The sequence below is a fragment of the Excalfactoria chinensis genome, chromosome 1 (genome assembly GCF_039878825.1).
Source record: "Excalfactoria chinensis isolate bCotChi1 chromosome 1, bCotChi1.hap2, whole genome shotgun sequence".
NCBI classification, from domain to species: domain Eukaryota; kingdom Metazoa; phylum Chordata; class Aves; order Galliformes; family Phasianidae; genus Excalfactoria; species Excalfactoria chinensis.
Window position 1 is genome coordinate 6,306,117 of NC_092825.1, and position 24,327 is coordinate 6,330,443.

The window sequence follows — 24,327 nt, forward strand, 5'->3', positions numbered from 1 at the left end:
ATGGTATTCAATTCTATAGCAATGTTTTGCATAGATTACAAGGCAGGGTTCTTAGGATGGATTGGGGTGGATTTTCATGGTATACCCCATTCTTTCTGTCTGTCACCTAAGCACTGCCTACAGCCCAGTGTCTATGAGTGGCCAGGAAGAAAGCCAGCTAACCAGCCAAATCTTCATTCTATCACCCTTGCAAAAGGGCAGAAGAATCTCATTTTGCATTGTGAAGACATGTATACTGTGGAACTTGCAAGTGTGATACAAGGGAGACACTGATTGAATTTTAGGTGTCATTATCAGTGATATCACTTTATGCAGGCAGAGAATTTACCAAGTAAGCATATCCGATGCCTTTACTACAGAACTGTTTCTGCAGAAGGTTTTTCACCTTCTTTTGCATGTGACATACAGCACTGATGGATGCAGAGACCAGATTAGTTGAAGAGCTCCAACTGGAGATTGGGGCTAAGTTAATACAAATTGAAGCAGCTCAAGATGCAAATTGCACTTGCTGTGAAGTTAAGAGGGTTTGTATACAGGGCTTTGGTTCAAACCCTTGACTGAATGCAAAAGAAAAAAGACATGGATATAACCATCTTTGCAGCATGCGGTGTTGGAAGTTGTATGGCCTAGCTTAAGAAAGCATTTCTGACATGACAAATTTATGCAGTTAATCTGTATAATAAAAGGTTGGCTTAAAGAATTTTGGGTCTTCACATGTACTTGCCTTCAAGTTTCTGGAGATCTGTATAATTTTGCGTAAGAGTAGTCAGCTGCTGCAAGAAAATCAATTGCGTTTTGAACCGCCTGACTGTATCACATGTGGCAAATCAAACTTTGAGCATGAAGCGAGCTTCAGAGCCAACTTTCAGTGGCAGGAATCCATTTCATACTCAGTTGACAGCAGGGTTTGATAAGGGCTCGGTCAGTGTGAATAACCAGCTGCCTTCTATATTTATTATGATTTGGTAGCATCTGTTGAAGTTTTATATCACCGAGAGGTTGTTGGTATTCTTTTAAAGCATTAAAGCTACCTTGACAAGGTCAACAGCAATTTTTATAGAGGTCAGCATTTTTTATTTTGAAATATTTGATCATAATTCTATCAAACATTAAAGAAAGAGTTTGGTTGGGGTACATAATGAAATTGGACAGCTCACACAATCCATTTATCTTTTCAGCTGTAAACCTCTGAAGCACTCTGGTTCATACAGTTTCAAATCAAGTGTAGAAATGTCTATCTCCCTTCATCTGGCCTACGAAAATTGGTACTTGGAAATGTTCTTGATCTCCTGTTGCTGATGTGGAAAAGGAAAAAATAAATTCCCAAGGCATACTAGCTGAACTGCATTCATAAAATCTATTTGTTTTATAAAAATCTCTCCTGAATAAGGTTATTTGTTTCCACCGCTACTCAAAGCCACTTCTTCCTTTTTGGATGTATTTAATAAAGGAAATGAATATTTACTTTTGAGGCACATTTTCTAAGCACGTTAAAAGCATTCATCAATAAAGCAGCAAAACCTACAAGACCGCATTATGCATCATGACAAGCTAGTTCGGATTTTAGCAAATCCAATGGCAATGAAATATAAAATCAATAATAATGCTACATTTGAAGCATGAAGTTTGACCTTCCCATTTTATCTTAAACGCCATTTATGAGTGCAGACACTAATTAAAGTTAAGAAGAGCTGTGTCCTGATGTGCTGAGATTTGGGGAGGGAGGAATACTTTCAGAAGCCTAATGGACACACAGGCTTTTGAGCGTTCTTAGCTCTTCTTCTATCTATGGGTTGACTCCACTGTTGGATTCCCCAAATACACAACAATATGAGATACCCTTCACATAACAAGCTTGGAGTTGAATGTTGGTCTTCCTAGATCCTCACATCTGTTTAATCATCTGCTCTATATACAGTTACCATATTAAGAAAATACCACAATGTTCTGAAGTTTCTGGCTTAACACTCAAATGTAAAACATGCCATGAAAATACTGCACATCAGGCAGACAGTTCTTCCCCTGGGAAGGTCAGGAGAAAGAAGCTGAACATCACTTGCCAGATGTTGGTTGCATTGCTTAATGCCTGATGGCAAAGCTCAGACATATTGGGGAACCGAGTGACTGGAGACCGCAAGAAATGGGATAGCTAAACAGACTGCTCTAACCTCAAAGGCAAAGAAAAGAATGATGAAATGTGTAAGTCCAGCTCCCACAGCACAGTCAATCAGTGCTGCTCCACTTAACATCCCCACTGATGGTAGTCTGGTCTCTAATTTCCCTTGCATGAGCATGGTCTCTGAGTTCCCCAGTGTGAGGAATAGGACCAGCCCTGTAAATATTATGGGTTATGAGGCAGGGTCTAACACACCTGTCCTGGAAGAGAGCCTAACTCTACTGTCATTGACTTCTGAGGCAGTCTTTATTTCTTGAGCCAGCAGCAGGTGCTGATATAAGCAAGAGCCAGGGCTGTGATAAAACCATGGTTATATCAATTGAGGAAGCCAACGTGTTGTCATTAGGACAGAACAGAACCCCCCATCCCTTCTTCTACTCATTTTAAGCACTACCTGCTGCCTTCCCTACTATGTCCATTCATGAAGACCCTGTATATGGAGCCCACCGTGTGTGTCCCTGAGAAGCAGCAGTTGCTGAATCCAGCATCTCTTGGTACACAGTCCAGTCGCTGACTGAGTCCTTTGGCCTGATAACTCCATCATTCAAGCATCTGGCATTGCTTGAGCCAGCAGAAGATAGATGGGGCCCTTGGTGGAGGAGATTGAATTACAATGGAGAAAGGTAGTGCACAGGAAAGCCCTGGCTCTGCTTCTAGACGTTATGAATTTTCTGTGGATGTACAAAACAACCCTCTAGTCCTTGAGGAAAGATGTAATTAATGCTGTTTTTATGCAGCTTTAAATGTACAATGGTGCACCTGTGTATTCTGGCATTGTTATTAGGCTACATTGGGAACTTACTGAGCCTAACAAATTTCACTACTAAGGAATTTGGTACTGAACACTGTTACTTTCACATGTGCAGACCAGACAGGAGAGTGGGCAGTGTTTGCTGGAAATGAGACACCACAGGGAGGATTTTTCTATTTTATGTAGATATCACACATCTATTATAAGAAACAGTGGGCTTAGGCCTCACTGCCCACCTTAAAGCTTCCCTTAGAAATCCTCACACATCCATTCTGGGCTTTGTACAACAGAATAGTTCCTTGGAGAAAAATCTGCAAATCAGCCCATTGACCTAATTCAGTCCACATCTAGCTGTTATTTCTACCATGATACCTGCTGAATTATCATAGGGAATGCTAACTCACATGGACATCCTGGTGCTCACTTCACTACTGCCTTCAGCTCAGGTAGCCCCAAGCACCACCTTCGAAGTCACAATCTGTTGTTAAACAAGCAGGGAATGTGTCTCTTCATTGACACTGGTCTTCTTTTCCTGACTACAGGCTCATGGTTGTCACACAATGACCCCCATAAGTAAAGGAGGAGACAGTGGACAACTGTGATAATTGGCTGTGGGTCAAAAGGAAAGCATGCAACCTAATGCTTGCACACTATAGGAATTGGTGGGAGATAAAGAAGGATCATTTCCCCTGATATTTGTAAAAAGAAGTGCTGGTGATAAACCAGACCCATCAAAAAGGAGGAGGGTAAAACGAATGATGCTTCTAGAGCAGATGACATTTTGAGTTTCCTTTGTTAAAAAACAAACAAACCAACCAAACCAAACCAAACTAAAAACTCTGTTTTCTGCTCAGATGGAATAAAGAAGAAATAAGATGGAGTGATTAGGAGAGAACTCAGGCAGGACAAAGACTGTTAGTGACAAACAGCTACTGAGGAAATAATTGGAAAACGTAAACACATACAAATGTGGGTGATGGCCCTGGGACGATAGTGGAATTAGCCAATAAATGAAATGAGCCATGGAAGGAGAAGCTTGGAGGTTTTGTGGAGAATTGAGGGAGGTTTTTCTGAGTGGGAGGGGTGGAAAGCAAACAAAGACAATCTGGTTTCTGGAAAGAAGTGATCCCATCACTGGTAACGTCCTGTGGGAAGGGGATGATGATTGTGTAATATCAGCTAAAGAAAGGTAACTAGGTGGGGTGCTGGTTACCAGCTCCATCCCTTCTTGTGTTTGATGACAGGGGTGCCTCCAAGCCTGGAGGAAGGGACAATGGCCAGAAATGGATATACCCACTTCACATCCCATGAGCTTCCATTTCAGGTAGAGGAAATTCTTAGCTGCCTCATTTTCTGCCCTCAGTAGAATGAAGGTTGAGAACAGGATTTGCAACTGATCCTAGTGGTCCTTACCCACTGTTTTGAGACTGGTGTAGGTTTCCAGTGGCTATCTGGATTCTGAACTGAAATATAGAATCATTGAGGTTAGAAAGGACAACTAAGATCATCCAGTCCACCTGTCAGCCTATACCCATCATGCCCATTAACCATGGCCCTCAGTGCCACATCTCCCCTTTTCTTGAACACCTCCAGGGATGGTGACTCCACCCAGTCCCTGGGCAGCCTGTGCCAATGCCTCACCACTCTTTCTGAGAAGAAATTGGTCCTAATATCCAATCCAATGTGCCTGTCCAGAAGCTTCATGTCCCCACAATGACATTGGGTCGTGTTCTGTTCAGGAACATTGCAGATGAGACAACAGCAGTATGGTGGCACAGCACAAGGAATAGCTATAGCCATGGACTGAGTCAGCTGGAGCTGTGAGATATGCAACCAAAATGAGCAGTCAGCTCTCACCCAAGGACGGCACAGCTCTTTGTCTCTTAAAATATCTAAAAGCTTTCTCAGCACTGTGGGGAATAGGAAGATGACTTGGTGTGGCACTGACCCAAAGCCTATGCTGCAGCCAATGCTCTCTGCTTGCATAAGGATTCACATTGCCTCAAGCACTAGCACATCTCTGTGTGAGCAGACCCAGGCACCGATGTCCTCCACCACAGCTGACGTTGAAGCTATGCTTCCCTTGTGGACAAGATTGAGGCTGCCTGTCCTTGAGGGAGGCTGAGGAAATGTCACATCTCCCTGCCAGCATTCAGAAAGCCTTTCTCTGCACCTCACCCAGACATTTCCTTGCTGAGTGGTACAAGAAACTGAGACTAGACTGATTAACCCAATGGAATAAATCAGAGAAACTGTTCCCTGCTCCAAGTGTCAGGGCCAAGTCTGAAAAGCTGGGAGAGCCCAGACATCAGAGCCTTGTCATGCTGCTGGCAAAAGATGCTGCTGGGAGCACGGCTTCCAGAAAATGGTTCTGGAGATCTTGATGACCTTCTGGGAACTGAAGGCATCTTTACTTATGGGCCAGTGGTCACCTTGTCTCCTTGACTGTCTCCCTGTTCTTCATGACTTCCTGCCAGATGGCTGCAGACCCCACTAAACCTCATCCTACTACAAGGAGTAAATGTCCAATGCCACATCATCATTGCTGATGCTGAAGATGTGCAGTTTTGGAAAAAACCTGCACTTCTGATGAGAGGGTGCACTGACAGATCATACTTTGTGGGATCTGTGAGAACCTAAGAAGATGAATGGGGGCAGAGGGAGGGTTTTCTCCTTCCCTCTGGTAAAATGGGAGAGATCTGTTTTGCAGTGGGGGATTAGCTTTGACTATCAGAGGATTCAAGTGCTACAGAGCTGTGGTCCTCTCTTGCTTCACTGCCCTTCTGCAAACATGTGGTGGTTTTACACTGAAAAGAAGTCATGGACCAAGTGGGTGCCTCTCTGCAACAAACACTCAGAGCTCTATTATTTAAGTGCTGGGAACCCTGTTTTTATTTATTTTCTTTTCCAAATTACTTGAACAGTTGTAGGTTAAGCGAATGCTTTAGAAACTGAGTGCTGTGCCTTCAGCTGAAGGGCAATATCTTGTGCCATTAAATCACATCGTAACATAAGATAATCATAGAATCACAGAATGGCTTGGGTTGGAAAGGACCTCAAGGGTCATCTAGTTCCATCTCCCTGGCCATGGGCTGGGTTGCCAGCCACTAAATCATGCACTAGATCGAGGTCCAGGGCCCCATCCCTGGCCTTGAACACCTCCAAGGAGGTGCCCTGGCTTTTTACCTTGAACATCACCTCCTATTGAGCCGACTTCAGTAGGGAGATGTTTCTACATATCCCCCCAAAACAATTCCCCTTTGCCTAAACAGAACTTCCAGGCCTGCCCTTTGGTCATCTTAATGTCTCAGTGACTGGACTCAGACCAGACTATTAAGGACTACAGGAAAAACACAATATTTTTAGAATGAAATTTTCCATTCCACTCACCATAGGAATCTGGAAAGCATTTGCTTGCCTGCCTGCTCTCTCTGGAGTCTCTAAAGAAGCAGTAGTTTGTCTAAAGAAGGAGATGCCAGTATCTCTTCAAAGAGAAAAGAATCAAACTGGCAAAAATAGTTTGCCCTGCAGTGCCCGAATCCACAAAGAGACTCTTTCTGGTAAGAAAAAGTTAAAGCCACAGATGTAAACCACAGAGCCAGGCAGGCAGAAGTTTCGAATGCAGATCTGGTTTTAGATGGAAAGCTGTTATATGAGAGCAAAAAGATATATTATATGTGTACAGTGCAAACCACTGCTGTTCAGTAGAGATTCATCCATCAATACCAGAAAGGAAGCTGGCCTATGGCTCTTGGCTGGTTTGCCAGAATGTTATTAAATGCACAGGAATGCCAAGTCTGTAATGTCTAAAAGTGAATTTATTTAACAATGAGCTCTTTGAAAAGGGAGTCCCAAATGCGTAATTAATAATGAATCAGTGATCTGAAATCTGATCCACAGCCTACTGAAGCTGATAGGCAGACTCTCTGACTTCAAGGAGTTTTGGATAAGGCTCTCATTAAGCAAAAGGGTAAAAAATAAAAACTAAAAAGCTGAGCCAGCTGGTTAGTTATAGGAATATTATAGCCTGGATTCTGCACTTAACAGAGACATACAATAATCTGTGCCCCACATAAATCCCATCTCTGCTGACGGGAGACTCACACATTTCTGTGTCTGAAGCTGCACTTGAAATCCAGGAGAGGTAAAAAAGAAGCTGTAAGAGGGTCCCCAAAGGAAAACCCCCAGTGGTTTGAAACACAACTCATTTCCTCTTGGCACGGTGTGGGAGATGGCTGTCACACACGTGTCGTTCAGAGGCAGCAGATGCTTCTCCTCCCACACCAAGCCCTGCTCCTCTGCTTGCCCAGCGGCCAGGGACAAAACCCACCCCAAATTCCTGCCAAGCTGAGCGTAGTGTGGTGCCTGCATGGGGACATGCTGCTCATCTCCCATCAGTGCTGCTAAATTCAGCTTGTCAGCGATGCGGGCGTTCAGCTAAGCCCATCCCAGCATCGGCCCAATTTTGCAGCAGTGCTGTGAGATGGAGCTGTGGCAGCCAGGGGTCCCCTATTTTTCATCTGCCCTTCGATGGAAGTGGAATGGGAAGGGGGGAGAAGGGAAGGGAGGAGTGCTGGCTGACAAACAGCTTCGTTGTCCCATGTTTGCGAAAGACGTAAGTACATCCATTAAATCATTCTCCTGAGTCAAATATTTTTTAAGTACAGTAACATGGCTCGTTTTTAAGCAATCGGATAATAATTAAAAATAGTCAGCTCCCCTTTCTGCTGAAGAATCAGTGCAACTGACACTGAATTGGCTTCTTTTTTTTTTTTAATGGCAAAATGTAACTCAATCTAAATGTAAATTCCTGGAGAATCTGCTATCTAATTCTCATTATTTCCACTTGCTTAATGCAATTAGAAACATCTGCCACTGATCAACTGTCCACACAGTGAAAATAAATAATAATTCATGCTATCTGCCTCCAAAGTGCTTTTCAGGGTAAGGATTGCAAAGCGCTTTAAAGCTGTTCTCTAAAGCCCAAGAGCTAGAGCTGTGCAAAGCACTTGTGACAAGCTCTGAGTCACACCCAACGTGTCTGACTGTGAGTCTCCATATCTCAGAGACGTTTGCTGAATGATTCAAGAGAATACAGAAAATACATAAGAGTGACCATCCTGGTTTCTGGAAACATTTGGCTCACATGTGCTCATCTTCATAGCACTGTAGAATCATTAAGGTCAGAAAAGACCACTAAGATCATCCGGTCCAACCATCAGCCCATCCCCACCATGCCCACTGACCATGGCCCTCAGTGCCACATCTGCCCTTTTCTGACCACCACCAGGGATGGTGACTCCACCACCAACCTGGGCAGCCTGTGCCAATGTTTCATCACTGCTTCTGAGAAGGAATGTTTCCTCGTATCCAACCTGAACCTGCCCTGGTGCAACTTGAGGCCATTCCCTCTTGCCCTATGGCTGTTCCCTGGGAGAAGAGGCCAATAACCACCTCTCTACAGCCTCCTATCAGGGAGTTATAGAGATCTGTAACGTCTTCAGGGAGATGCTGTTGCTCCCAAAGCCCAACCCCAGTGTCACACGAGGGATATGCAGATGCTTGCACCAACTGAGCTGTGGCTGATGAAGGGGTGACACGAGGCTGCAAGAGGGATGTAGATATGGGAAGAGAACACCAGGAGTAGGAGTTGAGGGTTATCTCAGCTGTGGCCCTGGTCTGACTTCGCCCATGAGAAGAGTGGACGGGAGCAGCAGAATGTTTTCTAACATGAGTGTCCATGAGGGGATCACCAGGTCAGGGACATGGAGCATGCTGCCTCACCTTCCAAGCTCTTTAGTGCATACAGTCTCTCTGTATAAATGCTAATAAGTGGGAAGGTATCAGCACTAGGCACCTACTGCTGAGATGTCATCAGAAAGGGAGCCAAACTAATAGAGAAAAGGTTCTTTCTGTCAACCAAGAGAATCCCATTCACACAGTTAAATCCCTCTTCGCTTTTGCCTTAGAGGTGCCCAGCAGCAAGTGCCCATCTTGTGCAACATCCTGATTGCTCTGCGTCTCTGATGCATGGGGCAGCCTTCCATGAACATCCCAGGTGCTGAGGCATCTCCTGCAGTGGTGTTTCCACGTCACTGTATGGGTTGGGCAGACTCCATGTGTGAAATGCTTGTCCTGGTTTCAAAGCAAGCACTGGGATTGAGGTGTAAATGGTTTGGTTGGTTTATTTTGTTCTTAAAACAGGGTAAGGCACTTTAATTTTTTTTTTTTTTTAAATTTTTATTATTATTATTGATTTTTATTCTCAAGGAGACAAGTGTAACTTATAGACTCTATAGGTTACATTCTGGCAAGCTGATCTCTAAATGTGAGCCAGCACAGACAAGGGAAGAGTTATCTCCAAAAATAGGGATGAATCACTAACCTCAAATCTGTGTTATTAATTTTCCCAAAGGAAAACACCTTCCAGAGCTGTCAGATATGATGGTTCTACCTCCCAGCATCTGTTTTGACCTGCTACAAAGAAAGCTTCAGCACTGTCAGGGCAGAGGCTGAAGCTCCCTCCGCTTCAGGTTTAGATCTGTGCTTTTTCCTGCCCTAATATGGGCACGTTCACAGCAAAGGTAGTATCAGAAGAGATATCATTCAAACATAATGGTGATGAACTGACTGCGGGCACAGATAGAGGGGAAAGGAAAAGACGTCCTATCTGTATGAACAGCCTCTCATCTGAAAGGGCTTCTCTGGAAGGGGAACGCAAGGGGAGAATGAACATGTCTTGCTTCTCATGATGAGGTCATGCATTTATTTTTTAAAACACAGCCCGATTAGAAGCCAAGAGCCATCTTCTCTGTCCTGAAGATTAGAAAAGCTGATGTGTTTTCTGATGACATCCTGTCCCGCGGCTGACATGGGCGCACATGCGCATGAATGCCATGGGCAATGCTCTGTGCCGTGCTCCTTGTGTGCGTGCTGCAATCAGCAGGCTGGCACTTCCCTGGGGGAGGAAGAGGAATTTGGGCAAATAAGCCACCAAAGAGACAGACAAATCCATTTGGACATCATATTTCCTGGGATCCCCCTCCTAGTCAAGTGGCGTGGGGCACTTTACCCAAATGAAGACAAAAGGGGTTGGTGGAGCACACGCTGGAAATACAGCAAATACAGGCTGGAGAATGGAGGTTTGCTCCATTACTTTGGAATAGAATTTTGCATAATTTCCTAAGAGTTTGGGCCTAAAAATGGATGGCTTTGGCATGCTTCTGGATAAAAGCCCTTGTAGGATGATGGGAGGAGCTGTGGGAATGCAGATGTTTCTTCCCCCTTGTCCTCTGCATGCAGGGGCAGGTAGCTCTGAGGTGCTGGACGTGACTCCTTTCTGCCTTGCTTGGGGCTGTTTCCAGTTGCTTTCTCCAAATCAAGCACATATGTGCTGCCCTAAACCAGCCCAAATGCACCTCTCTAGGCAAACCAGTTGAACTTGACACCAATGCGGCCACCTCCATTGGCCTCCTGCAGTCACCTGTGCCAAGGCAAGGGGGAAGGAAACCACTTCCCAGTGAGATGGTAACAGCTTAGGGTCCTTTTTATTCATTCTGTGCAACAGTCCTGAGCCCACAGCCACATTCATGGCCGAGGCTCTCAATGGGCTGTGCAGAAGGAAGAGCCATTTGAGAGGAAGCTGAGATCCTTTGTCTCAGCTGCATTCTTTGGGAGCAGAAAAGGAGAGGGAAAAAGAAAAGAAAACAATTTTCTATAAACTGAGTAATGCAGCTTAGACAGTCAAGCCTGGCATACTTCATTCACTGTCAGAGGGTCTGATCTGCCCCACCACCTTGATGCTCAACCCATTTTACTCCCACCTTTATGCCTGGTGGCAAAGCCCTGCAGTGGCCCAAGGGGACAGGGGAATGGTGTTGGGTGACATGGCCCTGTTCATGGCTGGAGCAGCGTTTTGGGGCAACAATGACATATTTCACAGCCACTGTGGGGCATGTACAGGTTATGAACAATAGCTCCACTGAAGTCGTGGAGCAGCTGAGCCGGGCAGAAACAATAGTGAATGTCTGAACTTCATCCAAGCAATTGTGAGTAAGAGATTTCTCTATGATGGAGCCATGAGATGCTGGTTGTGCAATTTCTGTATGGGTGTGTGTGTGGTGGAAGGGTACCAGGACAAGTCAAACAGCTGATGCTTTACAAAACTTTAGGAGCTAACCCATCAGAACAGGAGGAGCTTTCTCCCTTCATTGGATGCTTCACTGGGACAGTCATCGGCACTCCCACTGAGCATTATGAGGCTCCATAATTGCTCAGAATTAAAGGTATCTGACAAATTTTAGCAGGTCAATGGAAAAAAGAATCACCGAATATTTTCACCCATATTTGGTCAGCTGTAAAAAATATCCAGCTCTCAGCACACGCAGTATAAATAAACGTATGTCTTCAGCTTATCTGCCTCCTGACAGCTCACAGATAACTCCACAGCCTGTTTTAGTTTAAATGCAATTTATTCTGGAAGGCTGATAATAGGGATATTGATTATGCAGGCCCTAGGAAATCACACCTACGTTTCACTGCATGGAAGAGTGTGATTGTCATTCCCTGTTTATTTTCCTATGAGGCTGTAAGCACTTTTATGTGGGACTTTGTTTCCTGAGGCTCCTGACATGGCACCTAACAGACATGCAGGGCTTGTTTATGGGAGTCTTTCAATGTCCAAGGACACAACCAGTTTAGAAACCAGAATGCAGATTGGAAAGTGGGGAATGCACAGCGTTACTATGCCAGGTAAGTGCCATCCCCTCCGGTTAACTTCTTAAAGATATGGAATGCCTTCTGTCCTTCTTCTTCCCCAGCTGCAAGGTGAGCCAGAATCTGACTCATTCTCCAGGGTCACTTTGCTGCTGGCAGCCATTGCCTCCCACTTCTACTTGTCCCATCTTCTGCTGATTCTCTTCCCAGAGACCTGCAGGTAGCCAAGGAGAAAATTTGGAGGAATCAAGCTATCCCTGCTGGGTTTCATTAATTCCCAGTCTTGCCTTTCCTATATGCAGCTTTCCTTTCTCTAGAGCTGCTTAATTCCAGTGACCTTTGCTGCACGTACAGATCCTCTTGGAGACTTTCCAGTCTCTCTGTCCATCTGGGCTCACTGCTGATCTATGCCCTGGTGTTTTGTGCCTTTCTCATTCTGCAGTGCCTCTCCAACAGTGCTTCTGTTCTGCTTCTCCTCTCCAACAGTGCTTCTGTTAAACCTCACCACATAGCATGAGCTACATTCCCAGTGTCTGAACTTACTGTGTTGTTCTCTTCCACCGGGGCCATCCTTTATGTGATGTTCATAGCACTGGGACTATTTCCATCCACCTTGAGGTGATGTGGTTACCCACAGAGAGCCTGGGGAGTATGGATCTCTTAACACATCTCAGATCTGCTGGCCTTGGACCAGTTGATTGGGTCTCCATAGCCACACTGGCCTTGCTGGAGCCAAGCCAGGGTGGACAGCAGAAGCTCTTCCAGGTTTCTGAGCCCTGCTCAGAATTTCCCTTCAAAGTCCTTATTTTACTTCTCTCCCATAGCCCTTATCATAAAGACTTTTCCCTTGAGAAAATCTTCTTTGCCACCTTCATCCTGCCTGAGATCCCTCTCGGCTCTTAAGCCAAATTATTTGCTCCCTACTTCTGCACATCAGATTTCTTGCTCTTCTACTCCTATGCTCTTCAATTTCCATTTCCATTTCCAAGGAAACCTTTCCTCCCTCCAGCCTGGATGTCTATAGGCTGCTGTATTCACTGGAGCCTAAGCTGAGAAATGGAACCCCCAAGCTACCAACCAGAAGGGATTAAAATGCAAGGAAATGTTCTTATCTGCTTTCTACTCGCTGGCAGTCTGCTGTTCCTCATTGGTTCCTTATACTGGGGAGGCACCACATGTCTCCACCAACCATCAATGTTCCCTTGGTCCCCCCCTGCAGGTGCTGTGCCCCTCCAGACAGACACCAAAAAGACTCAGTTCTTTTAGCCCATTTTTCATGTAACTGGTAAGGAGTTGGAACAGGCTACTTAGGGATGTGGTGAAATCACTGTCCCTGAAGGTGTACAAGAAAAGCATAGGTATGGAACTAGGGCATATGGATTAGTGGGCATCATGGGGATGGGTTGATGGTTGGACTAGATGATCTTAGTGGTCTTTTCTAAACTAATGATTCTATGAATCTGTGATTTTATTTACCTGGTCAAAGGCAATATTTATATATTGTGCTGAAGCCATGTCTGCAGGATGTGAACTGAATATAAAAGCCAATCACATTCTTAGAACCATGTTGCCCTCAGAACAACAGTAAAACTACTTTCCTGTTGCCACTTTTTGGTAAATAGCCAACTGTTCAATTGAAAAACTAAACTCTTCACTTAGCAAGAGCACAGACCCAAGTCACCAATCTTGACTCCCATCTCCCTATTTGCAGAGCAGCCTCTTTCCTCCATCCCTCTCCATCCCATGGTGACTAAAGCCAGCAGGACATCTGCCCCATTTGCTATCGCTCTCACTGGACTAGAGACGATTAGACTCCTCCAATGGTGATTCAAGAGCCAGGGAAAGTCCAGGAGGAGCCTTCAGGTGGTTCATCCATCAGGAGAGATGGACTGTGGTGGGGACATTGCTTGGTTTGTTGATGGTTCTCAAGTTCCAAAACTGCAGACCTCAATAACTTCTAGTGCAAAGATGCCATCAACTGCTCAACTACATTCTTGCTATTGCTGTATATTTTGTTTCTGAAATTAGACATACCAAAGTCCTAGTGCTGCAGTTTGGGAAAAGAAAGCCTCCCTTCCAGAACACAGATCTGAGCATCGCTTTGGCTCTGATCAATTTAAAATTACAGAATTTAGTTCAAATTTTGGATCAAACTCTAATTGGACTCAGATCTATTTATTGCACATTTTCTCAGTGCAAAGGACTGCATTTAGCTAGATTCACAGCAGAAAACTCCATTTGAGCTCAGTCAGCTCTCCAGTTATTTCCCTGCCCTGCAGAAAACACACATTTTTTCTTTCAAAGGGGTGACAGGCCACCACACGACTTCCAGAACCACTCTGAGAACCATTATGAAGCCATCCTGTAAGATGAAAGGATATTTTTTATCTGCTGTGCTGCAGTGTAGATGTTTGGTTGGAAGAAGAGATGCAGGGAGTCTCCCTCCACTGAGAGCCAGTCCATCCCCACAACCCATGCCCTATAGGCGTGCCCTATGAGAAACCCCAGCAATATATGAATTCCTTCTGCAATGGGTTTAATACTCACCCTCACACCCTCTCCCAGAGCTGCCTCCTGCTGCAATGATGGTTACAAGTGCTCTTGGAGCAGAGCCTGCCTGCGCTGCAGGGAGCTGTGCTGGCTCTCCTGCCTGACTACTGGCACCCAAACGTCTCCATTTACGGTCAGGGATGTGTGGCTGCATTTCTGCATTGGGAGATGATGTTTTTAAGGGAAGGCCAGCTCCCACGGCCCTGCCTAGAGCCAGTTTTGGCAGCGGAGCAGGGCTGGAGCCCCTCTTCTGCAATCTATGTGGCATCCCAAGGGGATTCATCCCATTCTGATGCTTGTTTTTTCTTGCTATGAAGCTGGGACACATCACTGCAATACTCACATAAATACAGTGCTCAAAATTAGGCACATTTTCCCAGTAGGTGCTATTCTCAGTACCACCTGAAGGGGAACCTCTGCAGTTTTTCCACCTTGCCAACCCAGGTAACCACTCTACTTACTGACATGTAAAAGTGAGGCAGAAGGAAACACTAGTAAGCCCCAGCTGACTGTAATCTTCTGACCATGAGTAATACTGAAAATAATGCAAAAATTCCAACAGCATCTTGGGAGGGAATACGAACATTTTATTCCTCTTTATCACTATTATTAGTGGAGTCATTGCTCTCAAAAGGTGCTGTATAATTCCCCAGGGCAGAGAGTGAGGCTGAGCGTGGAGGAGCAAAGGTCCCTGGTGTGCTCTGACCTGAGCATCTCCTCCAGAACTCCCACACTGCTGTCACCAATCACTGGCTCTTGGTCTGGCTTGGAAACATCTCCAAACTTGGAAACATCTCCAAACTTACTCCAAGCTTAATAATGACTGAAGAAGTAATAATATGGACTCTCACGTGGATTAGCCACCCAAACATCTATGGACTAGCGTGGTGATAACTTCCACATCCCTCTCCTTGTCTCTTCCAAATTGGGCTCAGTACTCTTAGGTGAAAATCAAACTCCCAATATTTCCTCTGATCAAATTTCAGGCCCCACAGACAGCTTTGCTCCAAGCCATGAACGAGCTCTGTTCCTGCAATAACTCTTCCAGAGAGAAGGAATTAGGAGGCTTAGCACTTTTGGATGCTGATAGCTGGAACTGCAAAAGGATAATGCACCAGCAGCCAGCACAGACGTGGTGAGGCTGTGGGACTCGGCCAGCATGGAAAAAGCTATGTTTACAAAAATCAAGATGAAAAGGAATGAAGAGCCAATTATGCAAAACTCTTTAAATAAAGCAGCGCAAGCCTTTCCTGTGCAACAGAAAGTAATATAATGGATAGCAAGGCTGAGAGCAGGGGATGTGAGAAAATTCATCTTCTAGGAGCAAGAAAGGGGACTTGCTTGCTGAAAGCAATTAGTTGGATAAAGCCAAACGCTTTCTAAAAAAAATCTCTTGCTTTAGGATCCAAACATGCATCGAACAGAAATAGGAAAAGAACTGCCTGTACAAAGATCTGAGGAGCCACGCTCTGCTCCTGCTCACAATGAAAACACTGTCAAAAAAAGTCTTATATAAACTTGCCACACACAACACATCATCAACAGACATTTATCAAATGAAACACATACCAAATGCAACTCTTCATAATCCTAAGTCAAACAGGCTTTGAGTTTCAGACCCTCAGGAAGAGATTTCCATATGATCCTCCTCTGTTGAGTTTATGATTAAACCTTCTGAATTTCGGCATTTATCTGACAAAATGCATTGGAAAGGGCTTTCCTTTATCCTCCAAGCCTGTGTCTGTGCCTTTCCTGAGCTGCTGCTCTACCGCTCTGCAACCACCCAACTTGGGGGAAAAAAGCTGTAGTACAGACCACTTGATTGCCTAAAGCAAGGATGGCTTCGCTGGTGGTGGTAACTCAAAGCCCTTGTGCTATGTGCCATCACCCAAGCATTTGCAGCAGGGCTTATAAATGCTGCCTTTGAGCCAGAAGCTGACTTTTGGTGATCTGCAATGCAAATAAAACAGATGTGCCCGAGGGGGTCCCACCAGAAGCATTTGTGTGGCCAGCCTCCCAGCTCTTTGTAGTTTGGGAAGAGGATCTGCGGTGTTGAAACGTTTCAGTGTGGTCTGGAGGAGCTGTCGAATGGAGCCAAGGCCGACTCCTGTGAACAACCGCAGGATCGTTTACCACTTGCCATCCTCCTGCAGACTGAGGTATGGTCCTTGTTAACCATCCAGTCATATGTTTCAAGAGTTGTATTCATAACCCCCTGAGTCTGATCACAGCTAATTCGCAGGCAAAAAGGAGTATATTTGCTTAATGCACTGCTCTGTGCAAACATGCTGATCGTTCCCAGATGCATCTGTTTCTGCCCAGCAGCCCTCAGGCAGCAGCAGAGGAAATCATTTCAGCTCCCTGGAGTCAGTGGCCAAAGCAGTTTCATAATGCTCCAGAAGCCCCCCTGCATCCCTTCAAAGGTACTGTACCCATCTCCCCCATTCCATCAGACCCAGCTCCTTCTGCTGTTTCTTGCCATCCTGAAATACAGATTCCTGTTCACACAGCAGGATCTGCAACCTGCCTGTAACTAGAGCATGTGAGATCACACACAAGTGTTGCAAAGGCTACATGAAGCCCAAACCAGGTAAGGATGCTATTTTAATCTCACCAGTGGCGAAGAGATCAATTCAGCTGATTCCCTGTCTCCCTTAAACATGCCACAGCAACATGGAATTTGCTTTGGAAAAGTTTCCTGGAGAGGTTGAGTTTGGTTGGAAGGGACACATTTTACATGGGAATTTGAGAGCTCTCCTCATGAGCAATGCAAGCCAACACAGACCAAGATGTTAAGGCCCAATACAGTGATGGCAGAATCTCTCCCATGGCATAAGCCAAAAGATCATCCCCCATCAGCCTGTGGTGAGATATCCACAGATAAGTACAGCTTTGAAGTGGCAGCCAGAGGCCCTGGGTTGGATGAAGATTATATTTACAGCTATAAGATAAATTGATAACCAAAGCAAAGTTGCTCAGACCTTACAAAACTTTTATTTCCAATCTCAGCATCAGTTCTGAGCTGCACAGATCAGCTGGTGAGGTTTTCCTTGGCAAAGACCTTGTCATTCTCAAGGCTGGACGCTTCCCACTCCATGCTGCTGCCTGAAGCGAAGCATACAATGACCCCTCTAAAGCTGGCAGCTTTGCAGGAACTCTGGTGTTTTGCCCATATTTTCAAAGAATATCAGTATTGGAGACATGAATCCAAACATCCTCTTCCTCCATAGCCTGCTCTACCCCAGAATGCTGTATCTGCTATATCCATGAGCTGCTTTTACTCTAACTGCATCATTTATCCAGAAAAGCACCTAAGACGCCTCAGTGGGCAATCCTGTGCACACATAGCAGGGCACTATTCAGAGCTGGGTCAAGCTGTGTGCAGCAGAGGTGACTGCATTTTCTGGACATGAATTTTTCACACTCACACCTCCTGGCTTTCCTCATTCATACATTACTTGAGAGCAGCAAAAAAAGATTTATTGCGCAAATAAAATGCAGCCATGGGTCACTTGCAGACTAGTTAGTGTGATTTACAGAGCAATTCATGTCCTATATTGATCACTAGAAATTCCCATTGAAGGTGTGATCAAACGCTTAAAAAAATGCATCATGTGAACAGTCCCAGTGTTTCCCAACCCAGCCTCCTCCACTCTCATCACCACTGCAGCTATTTTTGTGCTTTCCTTTATGTAAAGTGCTATTGAGAATAGCCCCAAACAGGCAATTGGGCAGCGTAGCTTGTATAGATTCCTGCAGTGTGTTCAGAGGGCAGTGAGGTACTGCTACCCAGAGAAGCTGTGGGTGCCCCATCCCTGCAGCTGCACAAGGCCAGGCTGGATGGGGCTTTAGGCAGCCTGAGCTGGTGGGAGAACTGAGCCCATGGCAGGGGGTTGGAGCTGGGTGATCTTTAGGGTCGCTTTCAACCTAAGCCATTCTGTCATTCTGTGTTTACTGATATTGCAACCAATGCTTTAGCAGAGCCATCCTCCAAAAAGCAAATTGTTCTCATGCAATTAAGAAAAACTTCAGAGGCATCTCTATGAAATAGGAAGCCAAGTGCCACATCCTTATGATGGATGTGCTTATGGCTGCGTCTATGGATGCAATACAAAGATGGACAGAAACCTCTGAGCTATCTGCTAAGCCTCAATGAGGTGGGTGAAAAGTTGTGCAGAGATGCTCACTGTGCAGAATCTGACACCTCAGAATCACAGAATCCTTTGAGCTGGAAGGGACCCTTGAAGGTCACTTAGTCCAACTCCCTTGCAATGAACAGGCACAGCACAGCTAGATCAGTTTGCCTGGGGCCTGATCCAGCCTGACCTTGGAAATCTCCAAGGATGGGACATCAACCACATCTCTGGGCAACCTGTGGCAGTGCCTCACCACCCTCACTGTAAAAGACTTTTTCATTTCCATTGTTCTGTCACCACAGACCCCGCTAAAGAGTCTGTCCCCTTCTCTCCTGTAGCTCCCCTCTAGATACTGAAAGGTTGCTGTCAGATCTCCCTGGAGACTTCTCCTCTCCAAGCAGAACACCTCCAGCTCTCTCAGCCTGTCCTGTTGGGGGAGGTGTTCCATCCCTTGGGTCATTTCGTGGGCCTTCTCTAAATGCAATCCAACAGGTCCATCCATGTCTCTCCTGTACTGAGGACTCAGAACATACCATGGGTATGGCATTTCACTCTAACTAATGAGTTATAATGAACTATTGAGCTATTCCCCTTCCAGCCCTGGCTCATGGCTAGTACCTCTCTGACCACACATCCCAGTGCACGCCACATGTCTCAGGGGATCCCATCTTTTCAGTGATTAAGGACTCAGGACCTCACTACCCTTTTGTTTTATTTTTTGTTGCAAGCATTCTGTTAATGATGTTTTTAAGCAACTTTCCAGCAGTGGGGCTGAACATGCTTCCTGTGATTCATGGCACCTCCAGCTATCCCTGTTCAGATTTCCCCGGGTGGGATCCTGCTCTCCCCCCAGCTATCAGCTGCATGGAGGTTGTGCAGCCATGGGAAGTTTCATTTCCTGTTTCTGGGGCTGCCCAGCAGCATTTGCAAAAAGGAAAGGCATTCTTCTCATTCTTGCTGTTAACCTGTTGGTGACCTCTGAGGAGTGAGCCAAAATTGTCAGGAAGGCTCAGGATATGGCAATGTTAGTGAGCCCATGGCCAGCACCACAATCTCATTCTCCTTCACTCTCTGTGATTGTTACCTTTTTTAAAAAAATATAAGAGGATATTTCACAAATGTATTTGAACGCATGTTTGTGTTTGATTTTCAGCTTCTGAAGTATCTCCAGTGATGTTCTCCTCCTATGGCACCAGCACTGCATCCTGAGCATCATACACCAAGTTTAGTGGCAAGTAATGGGACGGAAACTCAGGCTGGGGTTATTGTAAGAAGATGTAACATATTTCTCCATTAAGTGATATATAACAGCATCAAGAACAACCTGACCTGTTTTTCTGTCCTACCAGTGGGGACTGGGACTGTTTTGGCACGAAGTAAAACAAACCATGTCATGAATTAGCACAAGCATATTATCCCTGGTACAAATACAGCTCTGCATGCAATCTCAGCGTGAAGTTGCTAAGAAAACCAAGTGAAAACCTTTCCCTCCCCCTTTTTCTCCTGGACTATTTGGAGAAAATCCTTGAATGGAGAAACATGCAGTTCCTACCTGGACGAGGAGCTCCAGCTTCCTGTCATCAAGGAGGTGCACTTGGCATCTGCGGCCCTCCGTCATCTGCAAGAGAGAAGAGACACGTGGCTCAGGGCACGGGGCTTTCTACCTTGGCATGCTGTGTGACTGCTGCCCTGGGCAGGCTGTTCCATGCCCACCACCTTCTGGTGCAGACCCTTCCCTAATACCCCCTGCCCCTCCTCTGACAGCTCCATGCTGTTCCCTGTCCCTGTCACCATTACAGAGAGCAGAGCTCAGTGTTGCCCTCCGCTCCCTGTGAGGAGCTGCAGCTGCCATGAGGTCTCCCCTCAGATCCTCTGCTCTGGGCTGAGCAAACCCAGGGACCTCAGTTGCTCCTCACACACTTCACCCTCCAGACCCTTCTCCATCTTCGTATCCCTCCTTTGCATCCAAACAGCTCTCTAACAGCTTTATGTCCTTAATTATTATATTGGTTCATTGGTGCTTCCCTATCAGTATGATTTATTCCAATTCTTAACATTATGACAACATCAATTACGGTTTTATGTTGCTTCTTCTGAGCTACTATAGATTGAGGTAGTAAGAAGTAAATGAGCCATTGCCTGAGGGATCACCACTACAATCAGCCAAGGCCTTTCCCAGCTCTTTTGCAAAGAGGAACAACTTTGCTTTGCACAGCCATGGATCCAGGCTCTGCCCCTACAGCCCTCACCACACATGCAATGCCACTAATGGGATAAGAGCAGCCTAAGCCTCTTTCACTCTAGGAAATCTCTTCCTCATCATGATTTGGGCAGTGTTCAGGCAGCCCCAAGGCAGTCACACATGCCTTGGCCCTGCTGTGCTCCTGGTAACCCACCACACTCTATCCAAGGCTTCTTATGTCAACCACTTACTGCGAAGGCAATAAAACGTATTCTCATGGGAACTTCATCTAGTGAGGAATGCTATGCAAAATACCTCTTCTCATAAGGCCTATTATTTGGTAAGAGATTTTCTCTGTAAACTGTGTATTAAGCAGCATTCACAGGGGTTGTGTAGGTCCTGCTGGTGTGGCTGCAGGGAGCCATAGCCCATGCTGGGCTTCCACCAAGCAGCACTGTGGACAAAGCTCAGAGCACTCCGCTTCCATCTCTCTCTCTCACATCCTTGCTGTCAGATACCTGCAGCATCCCCAAGATAAGGGGTGGAAGTTTTAACATGAGTTTACCCAAGGCAAGAAAGAAAGTGGTGATTTTCTCATGGCAGTGACACGTGATGGCAGGGACAGGAGCACAGTCCAGCACATGCATGTTGCACTCGATCAGTTATACAAAGTGGAAATGAGAAAAAGAAGAACGTAAAAGGAGTGAGGAGGAAAATTGACTGAGGTGATGTTTTGTATTTCAGAAAAGGGCATTCCATGCTTTCCCAACCCAGAGTTTCATCTCCTCTCAGTGCTCCCGCTGCTTAAATAAATCCCAAATGTGAACAGCTGGTAGCTGGCAGTATCCAAATGTAGTGAAACTCTGAAATGCAGCACAAATGATGGACAAATTGCAAATTCATGAGCATCGCTTACAGAAATGGAGGGAGGAAAGAGGAGTGGGGCTGGGGAAATCACGCTGCTTTCACATCAGCTCACCCCCAGCACCTCTGTCCATCAGCAAATCCTTGGCGGCTCTCGAAGTCCATGGTAAATTTTACAGTTTGATCATGCAGCATGTGAGCACACTACTTTAATTCTGTAGTGTCACTTCGTTGCTGTGCCTCTTAATGCTTTGAAGGTTTGTGTTACAGACTACTGACCCCAACCCCTTTCTTCCCTCCTCTCTATTTTATTATTCTGCCAGGCATTTGAAGCCCACACTACACACTTTTTACCTTCATCGGAGCAATACAAACTCTGCTAGGTTGTCAAAGTGTTATGTTTTACAGCACAGCAAGAAGGAACTGTTTTGGTACAGGTCATGCATGTGGAAGATGATGATTCTGATGCTCTGCAGTTCCGTTTCTCTGTGGTATCTATTGCACAGCAATGAGGCTGAGGCCAGCTCTTAAACATGGCAAGGAATCCCTTCTGCTTCTCTGTGTAACAAGAAGGAAAACCAACACCAGAGCCCTACAGATGGGACTGTGGGACCAGGAGGTCACTAAAGATGAGCTGAGCAACATCAGAATTTGGATAGTGGAATGCTGCGAGGAAAGAACTGTTGTTCACCACTCCTGAAACTGTTACCCTAAGAAAGATGAGGGAAGATGAAAGCTATGCAGCATAAAGGCAAGGGTTTCACCTCAACACAGAAAAGTAAAATCTCAGCATAGAAGAAGCAACGGTTGGACAGAGACGTTGATAGTAGACAAGAAGGGAAGTGGTGAGGTTTGCTCCGTTTTCACTCTGACTTCAGTGACTCGGTTTCCCGTATCATCAGCACAGGCCCCTAGTTCCCCTCTGGAAGTTAGGAGCCATCTACTCTAACTTCAGAAAGTAAAAATTAATGTGCTTAATACCTCTTGACAGTATTGATGTCTATAATGTTCAAACCAGAAAGACGTATACTGGGCAGGATAGCTGACCCAGCTTCATCCTACACTTGCGTTTTCCATACCTGAAGCCATGCCCTTGTGCTAAACTCAGACAACTCTCCAACATGGCTTGCAGGCTGTGGTGTCCACATTTACTCTCTGCACCTCTGACACTTCCCAAGAAGTGTGAAGAGCTGGGGCTGTGCTACAAACTCGGTGCTAGCAATTCACCCATATGGCAGAGAGCAGCATTCTTCATATGCGAAGAGGGACCAGATGCATTTTGTGGGCCAGACCAATAGCGAATTCAGAGGGGAATTATGCAGCAAAACACACAATAGCTTTTTTGTTTGTTTTCGAAAACAGCTCAGTATGTCACATTCTGAAAACTGTCACTTCTTCTAGTGCCTGTACATGAAGTATGACCCCAGAGTGCCTGAAGAGCTGAACATGAGCACTTTTGGGAAGCTGAGGATGACGCACCTCCACACCATACAGACACAGATGGTGATTGTGAGGCACATGAAAATCTGAGGAGACCCATTTGTATGAATGAGGTGGTGGATGCTCAGGAGAGCCAATCACATGCAGGGCATTGTGTTCTACCTGCACCCTGGCTTTATGGAGAAGAGGAGGATCTGGGAAGACCTTATTGCTTTCTACAGCTCCCAGAAAGGAAGTTGTAGATGGGAGGGGGTTGGCCTCTTCTCCCAGGTAACAGCCACAGGACAAGAGATAATGGCCTCAAATTGTGCCAGAGGTGGTTCAGATTGGATATTAGGAAAAAATTATTCTCAGAAGAGTGGTGAAGCATTGGCATAGTCAGCCCAGGGAGGTGGGGAAGTCACTGTCCCTGGAGGTGTTCAAGAAACATGTAGGGAGGTACATGGTTAGTGGGCATGGTGGGGGTGGGCTGATGGTTGGACTACATGATCTTTGTGATCTTTTCTAGCATCTGTGATTCTAGGATTCTGCACCTGGAAGATGGGAAGAATGATTTTGCCCTCCTTTGCAAGACACTTTGAGAGACATCGGTGACAAGTTTTGATGTATGCACTTGATCATGTGAATGTGCTACAGAAAGCAAGTATCTCTCCTGGTTACTTGTGGGATCTTCTGTATCTTGGCTGCCTTTCTCAAGGAAAAGACATTTTAGTTACCTTTGTCACAAGCAACAGACTTTAAATATCATTTGGAGGCTCCTACCCAAATATTTACATGACGGTTTTCCTAAGAAAGACCATCTGGCAGCTGTTCTGCACTGCTGCACGAACCACACTGCTGACTTCCCTCCTCTCTATTCATCTTTGCTGTAACTCCAAACACAGGTTTGGAACGTCCTATAAACTGTCTGCAGTATCTCTGTCTGTTGCTGCAGAGCGCTCTGCTAGTCCCCGTGTGTGTGTCATCTTGTCACTAAATTATCTGCAACTGTCCACAGAATTGCTGCATCCACTGCAAACAGCAAAGGCAGCAGGAAGGGATGACTCCAAAGGGAACCTTTCCCTTTCAAAGTGAAAAAATCCTCTTGGTGAAGGCACCGTCACACTAAATAACTCCGAGGCACCAAATGCAAATGCTATTTACAATGGCAGTTCTATAAATACTCGTGGCACGTTTCATTAGCTGGTGACTACAGAAATAAAGAGGATATGGTGTATTCTTCCATGTCTCAAATCAGAAATTATAATTGGAGGCAGAAAATTTCCTAAACGCTCACTGCATGTATAGGAGGCAATTACTGTGCTGAGCACACAAAAATCAGTGTCACTCCGCCTGCCGTTTGGACAGACCCGATGAAAGGAGATAGAGAGAGATGACAGCCCGCTGATTAAAATAAAGCATTAGATTAAACACCCTGCTCCCACTTGACCATTTCTTACTGCTTTCCACCCTGCTTGCTTTCCAGGTCTAAAACCCTCCTGGACACCCATTTCTCTGCTTTTCCTTTTATTAG

The 24,327-nt window shown here is 45.5% G+C and overlaps 1 protein-coding gene across 12 annotated transcripts in view; it reads right to left on the reverse strand.

Moving 5' to 3' along the window:
- FRMD4A (FERM domain containing 4A) overlaps positions 1-24,327 on the reverse strand; it is a 341,626-nt gene that overhangs the window by 99,836 nt on the left and 217,463 nt on the right. For all 12 annotated transcript variants that reach the window (XM_072356953.1, XM_072356942.1, XM_072356962.1 and 9 more), the window contains one exon: positions 19,881-19,946. In XM_072356953.1, the coding sequence (XP_072213054.1) occupies positions 19,881-19,946 (66 nt within the window). The remainder of the gene's footprint in view (positions 1-19,880; positions 19,947-24,327) is intronic.